Below are 22,485 nucleotides of genomic sequence, written 5' to 3' on the forward strand. Positions count from 1 at the left end.
GTACGCACTACATGTTAATCTGCACTATATGTACATACTGTACTTTGAGAATGTGGTTTTTTTAGGTTTTAAATGATTCATGTTTAAACGGCTTGACGTGTAAATAAAAATGGATACGATAAGACAGACTGTCCAGACAGATTTCACTTAACAGCAATTGTCTTTATTTGTCAGGTGTTGACAGAAGGTACTGTACGCTGGTTTCATGCTGAGTCAGATGAACTGCACTATCCTTTGTTCAGTGTGTGTTCACGTTGCAGTATTTGCATACGTTTCCAGGACAGCGAGGAGTTCACGCACAAACCTATAATGTTGTAAGCTGGAGTTACAGTAAGATGACAAATGGAGTGCTCAATCCACACTGGCTGCATTTACAGCGTACATACTATTCATAAATGTTTTCTAAAAAGGTACAGAGACAGTTTAAGTACAGGAGGTGGAAGATCCTGTTGATTGGGACTAAAAGGAAGAGGGCCGTCGTCTCTATCCTATCACACAGCAGGTCCTTTAGCAGGTTTGTCACCGAGCATCTCTCAGTGAGACTGGCAGGTTACAAAGGCATTGGCAGTGATGAAATCGTACAGTGTGGCCGAAAAGCGAGGAACCTAGAGAATGAGGAGACAGTCCACACTGAAGCGTCTCTCAGACTTTCTTCCATCTAAACCCTTTTCCCGTCAGATGGAGCTGAGGGAGATGGAAAAAGGGGGAAATTACTTCAGATCGGTGAAACTGTCTGGATTAAAATGAACAGGCTGAATTTGGTTTGTTCTTTTTTCAATAGAGTAACCGCTCACCCGGCAACTGATTACTAATTGGAATTCAGTCATAATAAAATCTTGATACAAGGCTGGATTGTTTTGTATTCAAATCATTTCAAGGAATATATTAGATCTAGTAAAGTGCAGTAACAGAGTTCCTGAACATGATTCTTGTGACATATTAAACTAGATGGTAATAACGCGATGCTTCAGTACCCACATACGGTTCACTGGCTGGAAACCCACATCTTTTAAAAGTTCAGAGCTGCTAATCATAACGTTAAACAAAAAAAATACAAAGATGTTCACGGATAATTAAAAAGTACTGACTAAAAAAAAGGAATAAATTATATATATTAAAAAAATAGTAAGCCTGTTCCAATATTAGAGATACAGAGCAAGAGAAAATAAGTGCGCATAATAAATTAAAAACCTGTCACCAATCCATTCTCTCGGCATCTTCTAAATCATTTTCTACCCTGACTATTAAACAAAAGGTACATTTTCAAAAGGCTTTGTTCAAACTCATTCATAAAAACCACAAGGATTAGTAATACAAACGTGTGAAATACAAGGCTGAGCCCATGAAGCATGGTTAGCGTGAAAAGTCTGAGCTCCAGTAGTGCGTTTCCCACCATGACAGATCTGAAATGTTTACAGGGAGGAGAGTTATGATGACGTCATCCCACTTTATTTTTTTAAAGTCCTTGTGAGATGCATCAGGTCTATGTCTCAGTCGTTCAATTCATCACGCTGGTGTGGATAAAGCTACTCGACAGTCAAAGCTGGCATGGTGGTGTTTAATAAGCATCCTACAGAGGGGCTGTTGGTCCTTTAGCGGGGGTTAAACAAGGGTGCAGAGCTCACTTGCAAGCACAAATGTAGGGAGTTGGTCAAAGATAAACAGAAATACCTCATTTATATTATTTATCCTATAAAACAATCTCTGAGTCTCTGTGAAATGAAATAGAAATTCTCAAATAAGGTGTACTCCTATTTTCAGTATCATTTTTTTTCTTCTTTAAATAAAATACAGTGCTAATGACACACTGGCCTAATTGTGCGTCGAGTCAAATGTGTGAAATTAAATCTCCCTCCTTTTACCGGACGCACTGAAACTTGACCGGAGGAGAAACAGAATACAGGCCTTCACCGATGGCGGGAGAGAAAACTCCATCGCGGCTCATCGAGCCAAAAGGAGCAGTCGCTCCCGCGTCAGCAGAGCGGGCTTTGTGGGAGGCAGAGGGAAAAATAACAGTGATCCGGTGAATTCAGGCTGCAGTAACAGCCACAGAGTCTAACCACATTTATAAATAATAATAATAATAATAATAATAATTATTGTGGGATTAAAACAGTGTGGATCCATAATTTGGGAAAGTTCCATTTTAAAGTCCATTACAGGGGAGCTAGTGGTTCTGCCACAGCAACAAAAAAACAGCTTCTCTGATGAAGGTCATTGCCACTGGGTACAGACGTAAAATCAAGGTCATTCATTTATTACTGGAATGAAGGCAAGCTGAGCCAAAACCAAACTTTTACCCAAAGGCAATACCTCATCCTATATTCTCTATAGGCAGAGCGCAGGCATACGGACTCCCAGCAGAGGGTGGGGCTAGCAGGAGGGGTGGAGTTATCTATTGGCTTTGTATTTGGACTTGCTGGCATCACGTGGCTCTTTGCTGGGGTTACTCCAGTCGTCCGCCTCGGGGCTGGTCTTGTAGTGCCGCCACGCTGACTTGTTGAAGACTGGCAGGCGCTCAAAGGACTCACTGGACAAGGCCTTCAAACAGAGGAACACAGCACATACAGAAAAAGCCAATGAGAAGTCAGGACCACTCAAACATTTGCATTTTAATATTAGAGTAAGTAGGGGATGACACGGTGGTGAAATGGTAAGTACCGTCACCTCACAATAAGAAGGTTCTTTGCTGGGGTAGTCCAGCCTCCTCCCACAGTTCTGAAAGCTTACAGGTGTGTCAACCAAAATAATAAACTATGCCATTAACTTTGACATTTTACGAATCCTAGATTCAGTGTCATGGATATAAATCATCATCTAACTAAAAATGAACTACTCAATATACCGACATATGAGAATTCCAAGTTATGAATTGTTACCAACATGCACGCATTGTATTTTAATTTGGTACAAAACAATCCAAAGCAGCCTTTGTGATTTCCTAATTGCATTGTCAAATAATAATAATTATATAATAATTTGTATTATATTATAATATCAGTACAGTTCAGGTTTCCAGATGCACAGAAAACTTGTATTCACTAATAACACCAGTAAACTAAATCAGCAAACTACACTGAAGGATTATAAATCACCATAAGCATACAGTATGTTGTCATTATTGTAATGACTTACTTACTGTAAAAGCGTCGGCCAAATGACATGTAATGTAATGTCATTATGTTTACGTAAAAATAAAAACATTTTCTCATCCCCCAATATCAGACAACATATGTATATCTGTGATAAGCCGATACTGTATCAAAGTAAATTATAGTTGGGGACACTTTGGATGCACTCAAAAGATTTTATACAACACATGTTCAATTAGTCAAATTCTGTATTTACAATCTTCTCTCTGTAAAGAACAGAGCCCCATGCCCTGAGCTGGGCAGACTCACCAAACTGAAAACACACAGTGTGCTCGGCTGTGACTGTATTCCACTTCAAATTAGATAAAGTACTGTACCACGTCTGCTTGTACACTGGCCTAGTTAATGAGCTTTAAAGGTTTCGTAGAAATAGGAGGTGCATTAATCAAACGTCATTCTCTGTTGTCACGTGTCTAACTCTCCCCCAAATAATGGAGAAGTAGAGTGATGTGTACAGTTGTTTACTTTGAATGTTGTTATGCAAATGTAACTCTGATGATGAGGGAAGCAAACTTTAGAAACAGACAACAGCGAGGCACGTCCACTCCCAGACACACAGGTTCTCCTCATCTCCACAAAACCAGTTTTAAGTACAACATTCAGCTTTAAGCTTGTTAGTACTGAGCATTTTCTGGTTGAAGGAGCATAAATTGTTGTCCAAAAACATGCCGGTCTGGATTTCACAAAGTTTGGGTCCAAATGCACATATACATGTGTCTCGAAGTTGGACAAACATGTTTAAATGTATTATAATGGTCCAGTTTTAGTCAGACCAACATAATGAAACGATGAATTGATTATTAATCGATTACTAAATTAATCGACAACTATTTTGATAACTGAACAATCGGTATGAAGCTTTTTTCATGATTAAAACAAGATTTCCGATTGTTTAACATTCTTAAATATGAATATTTTCTTCATTTCTTTGCTCTGGATAACAAAGAAGTCCTTAAAAGTCAATCATTTTGGTTTGTGGACAAAACAAGACATTTGAGAACATCATCATGTCCAGGTTTGATGAACACCGATCAACATTTTTTAAGGTTTTCTGATATTCTGAACACCAAACGATTAATCGAGAAAATAATCGACAGATTAATCGATTATGAAAATAATCGTTAGCTGCAGCTCTATAATGCTCACTCTAAGCCATTACGACATGTTCTTGTTGACCTCTCTTTACCTTCAGATAGATGACTGCATCCGTGCCAACGCCCTCCATGGAGTAGAGCTTCAGATCCCCTTGGAAGTATCGGGCATAGAGCCTTGAAATTGGTAAACCGTAGCCAAAACCAGCCTGGAAAACAAGTAGACTTTAATTTCCCAGGCGGCATGAGCTAAAAGAGGGTTTGAAATGGCCACCTGAGTGATTTTATTTGACAGTGTACCAGGGGGACGGCTCCCGGCTCCAGGCTTGGTGTCGGGGCAGTGGAGTACATGTAGTTAAACAGACGGTCTATCTTCCTCAGGGGAACTCCTCCTCCTCTGTCACTGATCTGAAGAAGAAAAGAGGAGAAACAGCGATTTACATCACTGCATTCTTTCACAACTATGTCCTGCATGAAGTCATGTGTTCATTTACCTTTATGGAAAGATCCTCTGTACCCAGAGTGACTTTTGCCTTTATGGGTGGTAATCCCTCTTTACTGTCCTCGTGGAGCTCCACGGTGGCTCTCATCGAGTTCTGCAAACATCCACACATTTCATTAACTCAGCTCAGCACCAGTTGTGACCGACTTAGCTCCACTTTGCGGGGTAATTACATGAACTAGTTAGGTTGATCACCTTAAACAGCTCAAAGAGCATGTGGAACAGATGAGACGGCACATACACCACCTGGATGGGCCTTTTAGGGGCCTTCTCTGGGGGAAAGACAAACAGGCAAGAGTGTGTCAGAGCGCGCGCACACACACACACACACACACACACACAAATCACTCGTTCTTTTGAAGTTAATGAGACATTATACATTGTTTTCATTATGGGACTAAATGTGGAACCACAACCTGTAAACAGAGCCTGTTGCAGAGTACATGGCGCTACAGCTGCGTGACAGATTACAGGGAGACATGTTTAAAATCATAGTTGCATGGTTTAACGTGGAAGAAAAGCACAAAAAAAAAAGGTTACTTACTGTTGAACTCTTCAATTTTGAGCTCAGGAGCAGCCAAGTAATACTTCTCACACAGCATTTTTGCTGTGTCATAGGCATCTAAGAAACAAAAGCCAAACAACAATGGTCAGGGCAGAAGGAGCTGAGAAATGTCACTATTTACATTTAGATTCCTATTAGAGATTCTGAATGTTGATTCCTGGGTCACACAGAGTGCAGCTCTGGCTTCACACAAGCGTGACATTGAGCAAAGATGTTTAGACATTCCTGTTTTAAAGAATATGGCTTACAAGCTGACAGTGACCCTTTAACCCGTTTCACCAATGTCCTAGTGATTGATAGGGCCCTCAAATTTGAGTCCATATGATTCCCAAGATATTTTATTTAGTACACCAATATTATTCTTCATCAAGTTACGGTGACAATGACCAATATCTAACAAGTTCATCCTCAAATCAGCGTAAAGACGTCACATTGACGAGAATGGAACAGGCGATTTATGGATTTATAACTAAATGCAACAGCTTCATATACAGTTATAAAGACACTGACTGTAATCAGGGTTCCCACAACTCATTTGAAATCAAACTCAAGGACTTTCCAGGACCAATTATCTGAAATTTAAAAAAAAAGGCCGAATGTGCTGACACAGCTTCAGATGGGAGAAGAGCCTCTTCACCCTTGGCGTCCACTTTTATTGATTCGCAGCACGCTCTGCATCTGGTTAAGTGATTGCCCTTGGGATCTTGGCCAAAGTCTTTGTCATTTTCTTTGGTGAGCCAGAGATGTTGGGCTTTGTAATTTGTTCTCTCTCTCTCGCTTAATGTTACTCTCACTGTTCTGCACGGAATCTCACGTCAACATCGGAGAGAGACGGTGTACAGTGCCCACAATACCGCTAGTAGTTATGGCTCGATGTTTGTTCTGTGTACACAGAAATGCAGGGCGCATGGAACAGTAGGTGGCGTCGTAACAAACATGGGGACAACATTCAAGCACTTTCAATGAGCCATGATTTTCAAAACCTTTCAAGAGCCTTGAAATGTCAAGGCCCCGTGGGAACCCTGTGTGACATATAGGTCGTTCATAAACTCACCACTGACGACTTCAGCCACACTGCAGGTAGGATCTATGCTGCCAATGTGTTTCGGATGAGCAGGGTTGGTGTCATTTCCAAACAGGAGAGCTGAACATCAACACATGGAAATAAGTCCTCAGCAGAGGCAGGACATTTGACAGGAGGCAGCAAAGTTCATTTTGAGACTCACTGTGCTGGTTGATGAGCATGCGGAAAGAGATGCGGTTGGTATAAAAGCGGTCCAGGAAATACTGGATGTTGCTGCTGACGAAGGGGTCGAAGCCAAACCTCTCCTTGTACTCGACGACTCCCTGTGCCATGGTGGGGACCACGTCATTGTGACGGTTACGGATTTCAATCAAGAGCTCCAGGAAACTGGAAAAAGGATATTAAAAATCAATTCAAGCTGCTGAAACACTTCTTACTATTGACAAATAACAAAGCCATTTCATTTAATTAAGGGATCTGAGCTGATGTGTATTTGTTTTAATTATCCTAAATGTTTATCGTTATAGCTGTTTTTCTCTATGCCTCAGAGTCTTATTTACAATTCCTGTATAACTCATGTTGTGTGGGAAAGGTCAAGTGTTGCATTAGAAGGTCCAGTGTGTAACATTTAGACGGATTTATTGGCATAAATTATACACTAAAAATAAGCAGGGTTGGATAAGTGTATAATCACTTTAAAAATTAAGAGTTTGTTTTTCGTAGCCTTAACATAAGCCTTTAATAAGCCGGTAATACTTCCTTTACTGAGACTGGAATCTTGCATCACAATATTTCTACAGCCTGAATGGACAAAACAACCAAAGCCCGTATTTTGCACTTTGAAGCATAAACTTACAACACAATTCTTTAATTCATTGATTGGTTCAGCATATTTCCTTTCATAAAAAGGTCAAGTAGCAGTAGCAGTAAGTAGGAGTATGACGCGCAAGACTGATGTACTTAAACGCCAGTGAACCGAACACCACTTGGAAATGTGTGCACTAAACTGGCCGTTCAAAATCTATCCCGCCGCCTGATTACCATCCATGTGTGACTGTTCGTCACATGGACATTGTTGTAATATAAATACCTGTGTATTGAGCAGGGATCTGTGTTTACTAAAAGGATTGGCTACAATGGAGGAGGGACTCATAAAGACATAAAGTTTCTGCATACACTGCTCTTTCTTTCATGAATCATTAAACGAGTTAACACTCACTCATTCAGAGCGAGAGGATCCTCCGGCTTTCGGTTCTCGTAATCCAGAAGCTCCACAAAACTCTGCATGTACCTGATAAGGTAAATGAAAGTCAAAGGGCGGCTTCTTCCACACCGACTTAACCCCATGAGCACAAACAGGAGGGAGCATCTCACCACTTCTGAACCAGTCTGACAGACGGCTGGCTGAGCAGGTTATCAGGCAGCAGGTTGACTTCTCTCATGGTGTTAGCCAGTCGCACGGGCAGCTCCTTGCGCAGGAACATGTAGGATGTTTTCTCACATGCATTGTTCCTGCCTGACAAAGACAAAGAAAGCTGGTGTTTATCTCAGCAGCAAACTCTTAGGTGAATGGAATTTGTGTAGGAATAAAGGTGGCTGCCAATTATCCAGTTAAATAGACCATTCATGTAAATGCCAAGCTTAACAAAAGGCAACTTCTTCAAGTAACCTCCAATTAGTTGATACAAGAACACAGAAGCTAGAAGGCACTTTGTTTTAGTTTTCAAAAGTTGAAACAAGTAAAAAAATACCAGCACAAATTAAAACAAACTGGGATTTGGTGGCTCGGGGATGTTGTGGGTTTAAATTTTCAATTTTAAACATAATAAGAATCTACTGCCAAATAACATTGGCCTGAACTATACAAGGAAATAATGAATATTTCCCCCAGTGGCGAGACGGAGTCATGGAGAAGTTAAGGGGATTTCTGTTTCTAGTTCTAAATTATGACAGTTATCAAAGTCTCTTTCAAGCAACCTTATAATAGCAAAATATGGCAATGTTGATTTTTCTTTTCCATTGTTCAAATGGAAGGCTTTCTTATTTGGGAATAAAACAGAACTTTGATGCGTATGAATTATGACATGCACCAAACACAGTGGTTCTTCCAGTTATTGTTAATAGGGAAACAAAGGCAAAGTCTCACACCATATAAAGACGTAAGTGAAAGGGAAGTTTGTGTGAGCACACATATTTGCAACACACTTCGAGAGACCTCGAGACACTTACAGAGAAGAGACGGCGAGTACTGGACCCGCAATCATTTGGCAAAATGACAGGAAGTGTCCCGTCACGTCAGGTCAAAGGAAAGGCTTCCCCTGATTCAGCAGTGTAGAGGGAGGCGTTGTGAATCATAAAACTGGGTAGTGAAACCACTGGGAACACACACACACACACACCCTCTGCATGATCGTCCCTTTAGCAACACACCAATGTTCCTACGTCTCACTCAACATGAAAAATCAATACTAGGTTTTCAGCGCTGCAACGTTTTGTTTTCAACCTGTTGTATAATTTCAATTTGTTTTTGGTCCATAAAGGGTCAGAAAATGAAGAAAAGTGTGCTTCCCAAACACCAAAAATGACTATTCTCAAATGTCTTGTTTTGTCCAAGTGTTCCTTGATGTGAAGTGCTAAGACACAAAAACTATTCAAGTGAAAGTGACATCTAATGGTGAAACCAAAGAAACTGACAACTCCTCCCCTCAGTTCCCTCTCCTTTTCCAAAGTGTATCAGGTGATTATGGTGGCCTTTGCATACTATAAAAGTCCTTCAAAACTCTCAACTCTTCTCGCCTTTTTCCCTTTCGACTATGGTTTATGCATTGGGTTTATATGGGCGAAGCTGTTCTTTGTTCGAATAGTAAGCTTATGCTTCGTAAACATGGTTTGTCTGCAATGGCTGCTGTAGAAACGTTCCTTCATTCATTCATTCATTCATCTTCTACCACTTTATCCTCCACATGAGGGTCACTGCTGCCAATCCCAGTTGACATAGGGCGCAAGGTGGGAGGTACAGCAGTCCATCACAGGGCCACATTCAGACAACACAACCATCCACACTCACCTACAGTCAATTAGAACATCCAATTTGCCTAATCCCCAAATCTGCATGTTTTTTGGACTGTGGAGACACGGGGAGAACATGCAAACGCCATGCAGAAAGGCCCTTGTTTGACTGGGTCATGAACCCGGGTCAGTGCGAACCACTACACCAACTGTGTGGCCTGCCAAAGAAATATGGCAGTGCAAAATGGTAGACTTGAAAAGCAAGGCCCCCTGCCTCAAATACAAATAAACACACTTATTTTCTCCAAAATGTTACACACAGGACCTTTTGAAGGGTCCAAAACAACTTCTAATTTCAATGCACTTAATGTAATTCCTGCTCCTAGGAGTCTCAATAACAAAAAGACGTTGTTTGATGACATCGGCAAGTATTATGGGCTGATGGGAATTGTTGTCTTGTTGTCTGATTTGGTTCCCCTTTTGCGGTCCATTACTGACAAAAGGAAATAACAAAAGATTTTGTTCTTCATTGTGACATTGAATAGAACAATTGCCCCAGACGTTACAGTTAAGCTGGTGACGTCATTAAAAAGTTGATGAAAATGAATTATTGGATAGAAATGTGTATATCTAGGGATAAAAAAAAAAGAAGAACAAAACAAAACTAAATATAACATGTTACAGCCCAATAGAGTTTAAAATCCAGTCCACAGCTGCCAGCAGAAATGTTGTAAGAGCTGGATGACTGTAATAATCAGAGAGGTAGATTAAGAAAAGCCTCGAGTGCAGTTACCAACATGTGGCATCTTGGATTTGAGGCCTTATTGACTCATGAATTTACTCACATAACTTTCAATTGCCAATAGCAATGATGAAGCAAAGTCAACTTCTCATCGGGTAATAAGATCTATGTTTACGTTTCACTCTCAATGAAAATACCCGCACGAATCACACCTGGAACACGAAGCTGCCATGAGGAGCCTTGAATTACAGTGTTTGTTGTTGTGTCGCTGTAGGTGGGTTGGTGTTTGTGAGCAACACGTTTAGAGGTCACATGTGACCATCACGCACAAGTTTAAGCAGTGGACACTTACTCTATTAATAACCCAGCGACTGACACATCAAATTCACAGCATGGGTGAGCAAGAAAAACAACGCCACTCGGGTCGCTTCCTGTCCCTTTCTAAGATGACAACCACCTCCACCTCCACACAGACACTTACCAAAATCCAAAAACTGCTTGATGGAGAGCGGCGACGGGGAAAACCTGGAGTAATACTCGATTTTGGGGTTCGTGTTCTTCAGGAGAGACGTGAAGAGCCGCATTTTGAAAGTTGAATGGTGATGTCTGGATCTAGCTGCGAGCAAGAGGCTCCGGAAAAAACGACTGTTTCATCCCCGGTGCTGTTGACACAAAAACAGAGAGACAGACGAGCGGAGAGACGGACATACAGCCTTCCTCCGTCCACATTTGTCCCCGGTGGACGCGACGCGATGTGAAAAATAAATGTCCATCAGGTTACATGAGACAATTGTATCGGCGGGTAATCCGTCCACATCCACACTGATGGACTCGGATCAGCTCCACACCGTCGAGTCAGGCGGTACTAAACAGCCACGTCCGTTTATATTTTTCAAAGTAAGATACATGTTTTCACGTCCAACTGGTTTGCGTTTTAACACTTTAAAGCAGTTTATTTTGAAAGGCTTTTGTCAGTCTGGGTGTGTCTGAGCTACCTTGACGTTTTTGGACAGCACGTACGTTCAAGCCATGGATGTCTCAACCGCACTTGGCTACGGCTTCTTGATGCCCTGCAGTGATTGGTCCAAAACACGGAAATGAGTTAAACCAAGAATCTGATTGGACGAAAGCTTGTCAATCAATATTGTTTCTGGTACTTGTTTATCTGCCGGTATTGATGTACATATACATTAAAAACAGAATGTAATAAAAATACATATTTCCAATATAGACTGTAACTGCTGCAGTACTTTCACAAGTAATTCTTTAAATTCAAATCAGACCTTTTCATGCATGTCCTCATTTTACACATGTCACAGAGCAAGCACTAAAAAGCAGGAGAAACTGGTTTATAATAAGATTCACTTTTGAAAAGAGTCCCAAAACACTTATTTCTGTCCATACTCAATCTTGAAGGAATTCATTACATGGGTGAACATCATTCCTCACTTTTTACATGAGTTTCATTTGCTCTAGGTTGCACAGGTATTAATGGTATGTGGTTCTATTTCTCACAATACTTCATTTAAACCATTTTTAACTGAAGAGGAAAAGGTTCAGCTGTGAAAACACCTCTAATAATCTTGTTATTCCCTTTTTCCCTCCACATCCACTAAGTATACGATGGACCAAATCCATTTCTCTGTCACCATCATACAATGATTGTCTTTGAAAAACATATTTATAACTTTTACCAGAGGCCATTATTAATTTATGATGGCATTATTAATGATTCATAGCCTCATAGTCGATCACAAGGTAGATGTTGATAGTTTGAAGCTGCTTGGTGTCAATTGCATTTTGGTTTCTGCTGCCACCTAGCGGCACGATGTTACAATTGTGCATTTTTTAGGTGAATAACCGAGGGCAAATGCATAAAGGAGGAAGTTTATGATGCATTTTGTCCTAAATAAATGGATCCTAAATATAATTAAATTCAATTAAATAAGTCTGAGTATTTCATTATGCGTGTATATTCTTATTCTTATACTTCCACTCAGAGCACAGCAAATAAATAAACCAAGCAGATTAAGAATGTCAACATGTGTTTTCATTTATAAATGAGCAGCTATTTGCCAAAACATGAGCACAAAATGCAGGTTGCATTTTATAAATGACCAATTAGTAACAGCTCATTATTATATTTATATGAAGATTTGACTAATGTACCCCTGATAAACAATTGTTTACTTAATCCTGATTATATCAATGATTACGCTTGCTTTAATGTGTTCCACCTGTGTCAAACTGTGTGGTCTTCATCCAGTCCTGGTCCTGGGGTCGACCCACTGCCCTTTCCATCAGGTGTGCTGGAGCAAGGAAAGGGCAGTGGGTCAACCCCAGGACCAGGATTGAGAAACCCTGCTGTTTCAGAGTTCAACCTGTTCTTGATAGTGACACGTACAACCTATAATGTATGTTACAATGTAGCACATCACAAAATTTAAAATGAAACCATATTACTTTCTTATTTTGAGGCAAACAGAGGTTCTTTCTTTGAATATTCAGTGTGTGCACACTGCTGCGGCTGCATGTACTTAAAACACATCTTTGTATCCTCTATGCACAGAAATGGTAAACATCCCTTCCCACGCAAAGACAATATTAGTATTTTGGTTCATTAAGCCATCCCTTTATTTATGAAGCATCACTTTATCAAACCCAGTATTATGGGACACTGTGCCTCTTATGAATACATACTTGGTCTATGCCGAGAGAACAAACCCTGTTGAGAGTGATGTGACTGAGTAAATACATAAATGCTCCTTTTTTTTTTTACCTGTATAATAAAGAATGAATGTATAGCATCTGCCTCTTGCTAAACATTTGTGATCTTTTGTGATTTTTGTTTTGAAAAACATGCTAATTAATTTTGATCCATACTGAATGCCCATACGATTAGTTTATTGGTTTAATTCATATTTATTATATTTATTATATATCTCTTGATCAAATAAAGGCAGAAAAATAAAAATGACACGCACACACACACACGCACACACACGCACGCACACACACAGAGTTATCATGCAGACACAGGCACTGCAACCATCTTGGTGTTTTCATTGTCGTCATGTTCTTCTTCCTCAGGTAAAAGGTCGTACTGTCGTCGGTACAGCAGCCGAGTCACCAGTTTGATGATGAACATTTCCAAGATCAACAGCTGCTGACTCATCACTGCAATAAAGAAAGGGGAAAAAAAAGAAAGTTAAAGCGGTGAGAAGGTCAAAGGAGACTGTATCTCAGTACTTCCACTGAATCACTGTTGACTCACTGTATCCTCTGGCTGCTGCGGAGAACGGCGGCGTGCAAGCGATGGTTCCGTTTAACGCCAAGATGTTGATGATAGCCGTTTGTAGCTGGCTCAGGATCAGCACCAGCTACACACACACACACACTGTTGTGAAAATCCTGTAAAGCTTTATGAAAGCCCTATAACCTGACATGTTATTGGAGAGGGCCGTTTACTTAGAGCCAGCCTTTTATGCACCAAGGTTATAAAAGTTTTGGATTTCTCATTAGTTGTACTATTTATTTAGTGTTGACTTAAAATGAGCACGGGCTTGCTAGTTTTTATTAGTTTTTATTTTTGTAAATGCTTAGTTTTAGTTTAGTTTTTCAAGTACAGGTACAAGAGTAAAAAAAAAGGTCATAATAAGTATTGTGTGTCATAAAAACCCAGCAAAAGATGCCATTTGAAAAAGAATATATTAGACAAATGAACAACCATCCCTGAATCTAATATAACAGTCTACAAGAAAGTAGACTGAAGTGTAAAATGTGCATCATACTGCTGAGAGGGGATGCAGTTAGTAAATGACATGTAATGTAATGTAAAGTTAGTGTGAAAGTTAAAAATCAAACAGCCAACAGACACACATGAACAGAACATAAATCATAATAATAATAATGGATAACCCTCATGAGACACAGCTACTAACAACAACATAATGTTTAACTTGCACAGCCTTATGTCCCACTTTGTAAACTAATTGAAAACATTTTATCATAAATAAATTAAATAAAAACCTTTCAAAATGTCCGGCAGAGAAAAAAATAAATACACTTGAACCCAAAATCAATTTACAAAGCCGAAAACTAAGCACATTTTTGCTACAATTTTAGTTAGTTGTAGTTAGTTTTATAAACACACAATTCTGTTTCAGTTAGTTATTGTTGTTGTTTTTAAAAAGAAAACAAACAAAACAGAACAAAACTCTCTTATTTTTTCTTCAGTGAACGAAAATGTTTTCTCAATTTTAGTTTTCGTTATTTCGTTCGTTTTCGTTAACTGCAATTGTTAGAAACACTCTTCTGTGAACTGATGAACAATCATGCACTAACCTTTTGTTATAACACTGAAGTTGTGAGTAATAAGTTCATGACTTTAATTTTAGTATTGCTGACATATGACTGTATGTGTGTGCAATAACCATGTGAGGGGAAAGTATGTCTTGCAAGATTAAACCTTTGTCAAAACTTGACATCCCGTTTCCTCGTCATTGGCAACATTTTCACTTAAATAACACAATAATAACTTATATATACCATGTGTACACAGTCCTCTTATGTGCCTACACTATGTGCTTCTTCTGGGAGGGACTCACCTGGTACATGGCGTACTTGGGAACGATCTTTAGCGTCCGTAGAGTAACTCTCAGGTGCATGAACATGATTGCTACAGGCCACAGGGCTATGATGGTCAAAATGCCGACAAACGGGTTGATCCATATGGCAGATCCTGTTATTTCCAACTGGAACGATGTCGCACATGCAGAGGAGGAAAGAGACAGAATGAGAGAATGAAGGTAGGAAGGAGAAAGACAGGGGAGTGATTGTGGGGTTTGGTTTTTTTTACACTTCATCTGCATTTCTGTATTTACTGTAAATCATCATATACACTCACTCAAAAAGCTGGCACAATAAATACATTTAATAACGCTGAAAGACAATAGTGCGAAGGGATGCCACCCAGAATTTCCATTGTAATCAACTCACGTCAGCCACATCAAAGGTGCCGTTGGTCCAGAGGACAATGGAGAGGATGGTGAAGACAGTCTTCAGGAGGGCAAACTGGAAGGAGCCAAGTTTGAGCAGGAAGAGCGAACGCCTGGAATTTGAACAGAGGAAGTTGCTTCATGGTAGTCACGAAATCTCTTTTTCAGACTTGTTGAACTTGATTATGGAATGAACCGCTGGCCCGTGGCTTTCCTCGATCATCAGAACAGGATGTTTTGAACAGAATAGACTTGGGCAAAACTTTACCGACATGAAACAATACCGATTGTCCCTCTGAGGTTCAACTGACTTTTCTGCTGTGGTGTTTCCCATCAACATTGTGTGCCACAGGCAGACTTTCATTTTCTACTGAACATACTGTATATCACATGAGCAGTGAGCGGGAGTGCCTTCAGCTGAATCCAATAATGTCCAATACTGTAGTCAGTGGGTTTACACAATCTCCAAACATTACATCAGAGTGAATCTGTGTTCAATTAGCAGTGCAAGATGTTCCAGCAACCGGCCCACTTATGCGGGGATTCACCAATATTACTGACAAGTAGCACAGTGTTAAAAACATGTGCAAATGTGTTCAACAGAAGCATTTTTTTCCTTCAAATATTTGTGTTTTTATTGTGCTGTTTCTTAGATGTGGGCGGTAGCAAGAAACAGTGCTGTTATTGGGCACAATATGTCTTTATTTCAGCTTTTAAGACAGAAAAAAGCTGTATGTTTACCGTGTGATGGCGACGAACGGCAGGCAGAGGCAGCAGCAGCAGCACGGCCCTGTGCTGATCTTCAGTTTGTGTCTCGTGGCGCGCTTCAGGAAAGCCTGATCGCCACCCACCTCCTCCAGCATCAGGATCAGGAACTTGAAAACCACAATGGCAAAGTAGCTATGACCAGATAAGAGAAGGAAAGGCAGGGGGAAAAAAACAAATTAGGAAGTGAGGAAGAGGAGGTGGGAGGAAGAAAGAAAGAAGGAAAGGAAAAAAAACAAAACATGTGAAAACGGACGAAGCATAGAGCGTCCAGAGAATATAACAAAACTGAATGTTTTTCATAAAGCTCTTGGCAGATAATGAGGGTCAAATTTCCCAAGTGTGATCTATCAATGTGGGGCTGTGTCAGTGAAATAACACACAGCACTGTGAGAGAGGGAAAGTGAGAATCGAGGGAACCCACCAGGCGGAGAACATATCAGTAAACATGGTGGCTCTCGGGATCCACATTCCCAGACACGACATGGTGCCGATCACCTGGAAAAGAGAGAAGTTGTTGCCATGAGAACGTATGATTTATCTGGGGTATCTTATACAAAAGTATTTGGACACTTGACCATTACACCAATAGGGACTAAAATAAATACATATACAGGACTTTTTATGGAGCAAAAACAGCATCCACACTTCTTGGAAGACTTTCCATATCATTTTTGAAGTTGTTTCTACGGATATTTGTGCTTCAGTCATTCTGTAGAGCATTTAAGAAGTCAGGCACTGATGTTGGACGAGAAGGCCTGGCTCACAATCTCTGTGCCAGTTCATCCCGAAGGTGCTCGATGGGGTTGCGGTCAGGGATCTGTGCAGGCCAGTCAGGTTCTTCCACACCAAACTTGCCAAACCAACCATGTCTTTAAAGTCCTTGCTTTAAAGTCACGTTGGACTAGAAAAGGGCCCAAACTGAAACTGTTGGAAGCATAACATTGTCCAAAATATCTTGGTATGCTGAAGCATGAAGATTGTCCTTCATTGGAGATAAGGGTTCTAGCCCAAAGCCAAACAGGTGTGGCCAAATACTTAGTCCACATAGTGTATGTTGATTAAACCAGTGAAACGGGTGTTTCATCTTTTTGTATGAAGCTGTGTGTGTGATAGTCTTACCGGTGCTGCCCCATTCACCCAGATGATCACGCTCTTCTTATTGGACGGCACTTTCCTATAGACGTAGATGCATTCTTCTATGAAGAGCAGCATGGACACAGCTGCCATGAAGGTGAGGATGGAGTACAGGATGATGCCAAAGATGTCCAACTCTGGAGACAATGACGAGAAGGTTAAAGCAAAGCTTATCCCACTGGCAACACATGGAAACAAATATTGGAACGCATCCAAAACAAAAAAGAGGGAAACATAACTCAAACTCATTGACAGTTTGTTAATGTATAAGCCGGCGGTGTCCTGATGCTCCTGCAACTTGTAGTTGGATGCACATTGGAAAACACTACAATGTGGTTACACTGGAAACAGTAGAGCAAAAGCATGCTATAACATTTTAAACCACCTTCTGAAATATTTAATCAAATTTCATTTTGAAGTAATATGCAGTCCGAGTGTAAACCGTGTGCGTGTGGTAATCAAAAGCAGCACAGTTGCTACAGATGATGTCCATGATCTTTAGAACCATATAAAAACAATGCTGAGGTTCATTATTCCTTCATAAAAGTCAAATTATGATGAAGGAAGTCAGTTATGGTGTGAGTGGGGGCCATGCATAGGAAGCAGCTGGCAGAGAATCACTTATCAGGAGACATGTGTCTCCCATTGAATTGTACAAACTAGTTCTAGGAAAGGTGATGACAAAGCAGGAGTTTTTCTCGAAATGAAACAGGAAAGGTTGAGTCAATGGTTTCAGCATGTTGCCCTTGGGTTTTCTGACAATCGCGTCATTTATTTGCTAGAATCCAAAGTCATTATGGCGCCACGGTAAAGTCAGTACAGTGAAACATAAACATCCTTGATGTTTGATGGGCAAACAAACTTTCCCAAGACAGGAAGAGTCAAACATCATCGACTTCATCACTCAGTGAGTGGAGGAGTGTAATCAGATGGACCCGGTCAAAACCATTCTCAGCAGATAAACACATGCAAGAGCCACGTTCTGTCACTTTCACCTGGCCTGTCGTGTCACACCTGATTCAAGTCAAAAAGATGATCGCTTAGTTTAGACAAACAAAAGTGGCTATTAAATGTGCATTAAGAACATTTCTTCATTACCAGACATTACCAGAGAGAGATGATGAATTGTTCTTCAATGAAAAAATCAGTTGAACCGGACATTAAGCAGTCTTTAACCTGCCAGCCCGTGAATACAAAGTCCACATAATGTCAGGTTGAGGTGACGTGTAAAGAGAAAAAAAAATTCACATAGTGTAATGTGTCTCCAACTGTTCCAACTACATCCTCAATTGTATACATTAACCAAACATGATCCAGACATATAGGAACATTAATTAATGCAGATCCTTTGTATTTATTTTCAAATAGGTGTGACCAACATTTCCACCAGTGACACTATTTCTAAAATTACCCAAAGCACCTCTTTGGCATTCAGTTCAGTAATTTGTTTCGTCTTTGGTTGACATGACTGTATATTGGCTGGGCAATTGTAGAGCTTACAATTATTGTTTATTATAATGAATATAAGATGATTTAGTATTAGGCATTTAGCAATCTACCACACCAGTATCAATAAAACATGCTTTAAGTGTGTTTTACTTCATTTTAATTACTTTGCTGTATGACATTTGGGTTGGTTTCAATCATAATTTAGTTTTAATAATAAAGTGGCAAACATGCACACAAGTGAAATTGACAAAACAAAACACACATAAAGTAAATAAATAACAAATTACACTAATTGTCATTGAGTGCAAATACTGAAATATGAGGCCTGTATGCTGACTGGCTGACACTGGATACTTGGTGTATTACCTGCTATACTATAGGTCAGATCAAAGAAACATCATTTATTTAATTGTATGCCTTATTATTATTATTATTTTTTATCTATTGTACATATTTTACAGCAATTAAATTTAAATAATATGTAAAGGATAAACAGTGACTTGTGGCTTGAAAACATGGACATATAGTTTCGAGGTCTGAGTGTGTGAGAAGTGAAAATCACAATGAAATTAAATAATCCAACGTTCGCGGCACCCAAATCTAGTGGATTAATGGATTAACCAGGTATTCATTTGCAAACTAAAAACCGAGTTTGGCATGTGAACAGATTACATTCTTAATTTGGCTCTAAATGTAATCTCGACTAGGATTAGGAGTATGAAAGTCCTAATGTTTGTTTTCATTCCTGCTGCACATTTCTGAACCAAGTGAGAAAAGTTCAATTGAATAAGTTTGTCTTGCGTTGACAAAGACAATGAGGATGACTAATTGAATAACTGGGGGAAACCATCGTCCCCACAGCAGTGGGGGTAATTCCCACAGTGGTGTCCCGATTTTCTGTCAATCTGGACCAGTTCCTAGTTTCTCTTTTCCCCCCTGTTACCACAGTTGTTCTACGGCTGAGACAGAAATCACATCAAATCACAGCGGAAGTGTTTTCTCCCTGATTACTCACTGAGGATGATGTCCATTGCAAGAGGAGGTTTCTCCCTGCAGCTCGGGTCAATGGTTCGGTTGGATCCATTATTCATCGTGAATGCCCTCTCGTCGGATTATTACAACCAAGTGAGAAACTTTGTCCGGTGACTGATATCCAGCCTCAGCCTCGCTCACATCCACAGGCGCGCTGTGCGTAAAGTGTGCCTGGCGCTCCTTTCCTCTCCTCTCCACAGGTCCAAAGACAGCGTCCTGCAACTCCCCATGAACAAATACCCCCCGGACCCGCCTCCCTTTCTCCCCCTTCACTCCGTCTGCAAATCACCAGTCTGAGGATTGACAGAATTTACTTTCCTCCATTCAAGGTGAGATTTACATTAGGAATCACTGATTGAAGACATATGCTTACGATAAAAATGACTTTTGATAAGGAAGTAACACTGTGACAATAGTTAGTAACAGCATGGTAATAACAATGGTCATAAGGGAGGATGGATTTCAGTTTTATTATAGTTATCAATGTTGCTGTAGGTAATTAGTATTCATGGCTGTCTCATTACCTCATGACCAAGCTTTGGAAATAATAGATTGTCTTGTTGAAGAACACGATTCGGTCATATGATATGATTAAAAACAATAAATATGGTATAAAATACAAATAAATAAATAAAAATAACATGGCATGGTTAAAAGTATAGTATGTCCTTATTGACTCACTTGTACCATGGTATTACCAAGCTGGAAACTGATTGATGCCATTGTACAGTAATGTAAAGTGTTACCAACGTTTTTAGTATATATATAAAAAAATAATTGCATATTTGATTTGTTGTCACCTGACTTGGAATTTGGATTTTGGTTTGTTGAACTTACAGTGTGAAGCCTTTATGTCACATTCTGTACAACATGTATGATCATCTGCTCGCTTTTGTCAGCTATTTAAAGAAATGACCTCGCTTTATTCCTTAATTTCACTATATTACAGGGAGATTAGAGTCTCTTTAACGAGTAAGACCTATATAACTATATAAGCTCAACAACAAATAAACACATCAGAAAACATTAGGGAAAAAAAGTAAGGACAAGGCAAAGATTCATCGATACACAAACTCCGTTACACAAGAAAAACAACAACAACAGAGTGAAGGATGGGACAATATGCAGTTGAACTGACATTATGTATGTGTGTGTATGTGTGTGTGTGTGTGTGTGTGTGTGTGTGTGTGTGTTTGGTCTAGAAGAGGGTATTGACTGGAGCTCTTGGACAAAGCCGGCACTCACATCACATGCTCCCCTGTCTCCATAGCAACGTGGTATCGTCATGTGAGGCATTTGCTGCAAACCTTTTCACTCCCTTGGCTCCATGTGAACATTTTTCCACTACGCTGAAAGAGTCAGAAACCTCAGCGTACACTGTACACTTCCTGCTGTGAAAGGCTCCAGATTACTTGTAAAAGGTTCAGGAATGAAGAGTTATGACTGGTTGGGGTTGGGGTTAGGGTTTAAAGCAGTAGTGCGTAACGTTAATGTCCTTTATATTTAAACCATTGTAAAGATGTTTATCAGCTCCACATGACTCTCTGTCAGTGTGTTTACACGCACATTTTAATCGAGCTAAGGCCGTAGTCCGACTAAGACAGGCGATCGGACAACTTGCAATCGATCGGACAACTTGCAATCGATTTATTGCCCGAGTATGTCTGACTCCGCCCCCGTAGGTGGCACTGTATCTCTCTATGTAGTGCATATTGAATCAGTTTCCTCTTGACCTTTACGTCACAGGAAAACAAACAGAGAACAGCGAGAGGGACGGTCTACACGTTACTCGTGATACAATTTAGATCGAGCACGGCTCTCGTGGTTGCTTTGTTGTCCAAAGAAAGGCGCCACCGCCGCCATTTATACATCATCTACTTCTACGTCCGGGTCAAAGACTGGGAGGGTCCGACTCCAGTCCGACTAAGCGTATACATGCAGAAGTAATCGGACTATGAATTACATTATCCAGGTATATTAGTCCGACTAAGTCCAGCTTGATTTTAGTCAGACTAGCTTGACATTAAGAAAACGGAATTATTGTCTCAGTCTGACTAAAATCAGATTTTTAACATGCATGCAAACGCATCGTGTGTTTTCTACATTCATTCCACTGCAAAGAGGAAAGAGTGATATGAGTCTTATGTCAAGTCAGAGCCAGATCTGTCAATCAGGTTGAAGTGTGACTGAAAAGAAAGGTGCTCAGAAGTGAATTATTACAAAAAAAAACCCAACAACCCCACAGTAATTCAGTAAATGTGATGACAAATACTGTAGGTAGATAGGTCTCACCAGTTCATTTTATGCCTGTCCATTCAGGCAAATCTTGGCTTCGGGAAGTTAAAACTGGGTGAAGGCCTTTGTTTTTCTGAAGCTCTGAGATCCCAGTTCTTTATCCCTGCAGGTACATGTGCAGGCAGATTTAGGACATGATTAATCGAGGTGTATATATCATTTAAAAAAAAAAAAAGACACTATGATGCGTGACACAAGCCCTGCCCAGTATTGCACCCTAAGAATTTAGTGGTCATACAGTCATGGTTTTCAACGCGTTCACCAGTGTTACACAGTTGAACAGTATGTCTCGTCCTTACGTGCCGACTGAATCATTTGGATCAAGTCTGTGCAGCTCCTTGCGTCAAGAGCCACTCCTTGAGAACCAGTCACAATACGCATTTACTGAAAAGATACCCATGAGACAGTTGCGTATGTCTTTATTTCTACATTTAATGATGAATTGATATTGCAAAATAATATCAATATCTTAAGATAGCAGCAGCTGACCAACTGACCAAAAAATGTCTCCCTGATCACATCATCCGGTGACATTTCAACACTCTTACTTCCTGCTCAGGGACACTATTGGTTGTGTCTGCCCGTACCGATGTTATTATCTACAATCGCCTTTTAATTCTGGATGTTGCCTTTAATGAATAAACCATCAAAAGCCTTCCTTGAAACTGCAGCTTTGGCCCTGGTTGTAGGTACAACTTGTTTGGTTTTCAACAAGTCTCTATTTA

The 22,485-nt window shown here is 40.1% G+C and overlaps 2 protein-coding genes across 6 annotated transcripts; both read right to left on the minus strand.

Annotated features, from left to right (window-relative positions):
• Positions 1–141: 141 nt before the first annotated feature.
• Positions 142–11,267, minus strand: pdk3a (pyruvate dehydrogenase kinase, isozyme 3a). 5 transcript variants are annotated; one of them, XR_006361881.1, is made up of 13 exons: positions 10,567–11,267; positions 7,709–7,850; positions 7,554–7,625; positions 6,537–6,721; positions 6,365–6,454; positions 5,290–5,367; positions 5,162–5,200; positions 4,941–5,017; positions 4,738–4,839; positions 4,544–4,651; positions 4,339–4,452; positions 2,314–2,541; positions 142–684 (listed from the first exon to the last, which is right to left on the minus strand). XR_006361881.1 is itself a non-coding variant. In XM_044046241.1 (13 exons), exons 1-13 carry the CDS (start codon positions 10,667–10,669, stop codon positions 659–661), a joined length of 1,257 nt encoding a protein of 418 aa, XP_043902176.1. In that variant the 5' UTR covers positions 10,670–11,267; the 3' UTR covers positions 142–658. The 5 variants fall into 5 exon arrangements, 4 of the variants coding, with proteins under 4 accessions (XP_043902176.1, XP_043902192.1, XP_043902164.1 ...); XM_044046241.1 differs by having other exon boundaries at positions 2,421–2,541; XM_044046257.1 differs by adding an exon at positions 8,564–8,709 and having other exon boundaries at positions 142–2,541; positions 10,567–10,621.
• Positions 11,268–12,113: 846 nt separating this feature from the next.
• slc51a (solute carrier family 51 subunit alpha) lies at positions 12,114–19,688 on the minus strand. Its single transcript, XM_044046269.1, has 8 exons — positions 19,449–19,688; positions 16,970–17,121; positions 16,272–16,345; positions 15,824–15,982; positions 15,084–15,195; positions 14,693–14,839; positions 13,360–13,465; positions 12,114–13,262 (listed from the first exon to the last, which is right to left on the minus strand). Exons 1-8 carry the CDS (start codon positions 19,522–19,524, stop codon positions 13,111–13,113), a joined length of 978 nt encoding a protein of 325 aa, XP_043902204.1. The 5' UTR covers positions 19,525–19,688; the 3' UTR covers positions 12,114–13,110.
• Between the last annotated feature and the right edge of the window lie 2,797 nt (positions 19,689–22,485).

The sequence above is a fragment of the Solea senegalensis genome, linkage group LG1, assembly GCF_019176455.1.
Source record: "Solea senegalensis isolate Sse05_10M linkage group LG1, IFAPA_SoseM_1, whole genome shotgun sequence".
NCBI lineage: Eukaryota > Metazoa > Chordata > Actinopteri > Pleuronectiformes > Soleidae > Solea > Solea senegalensis.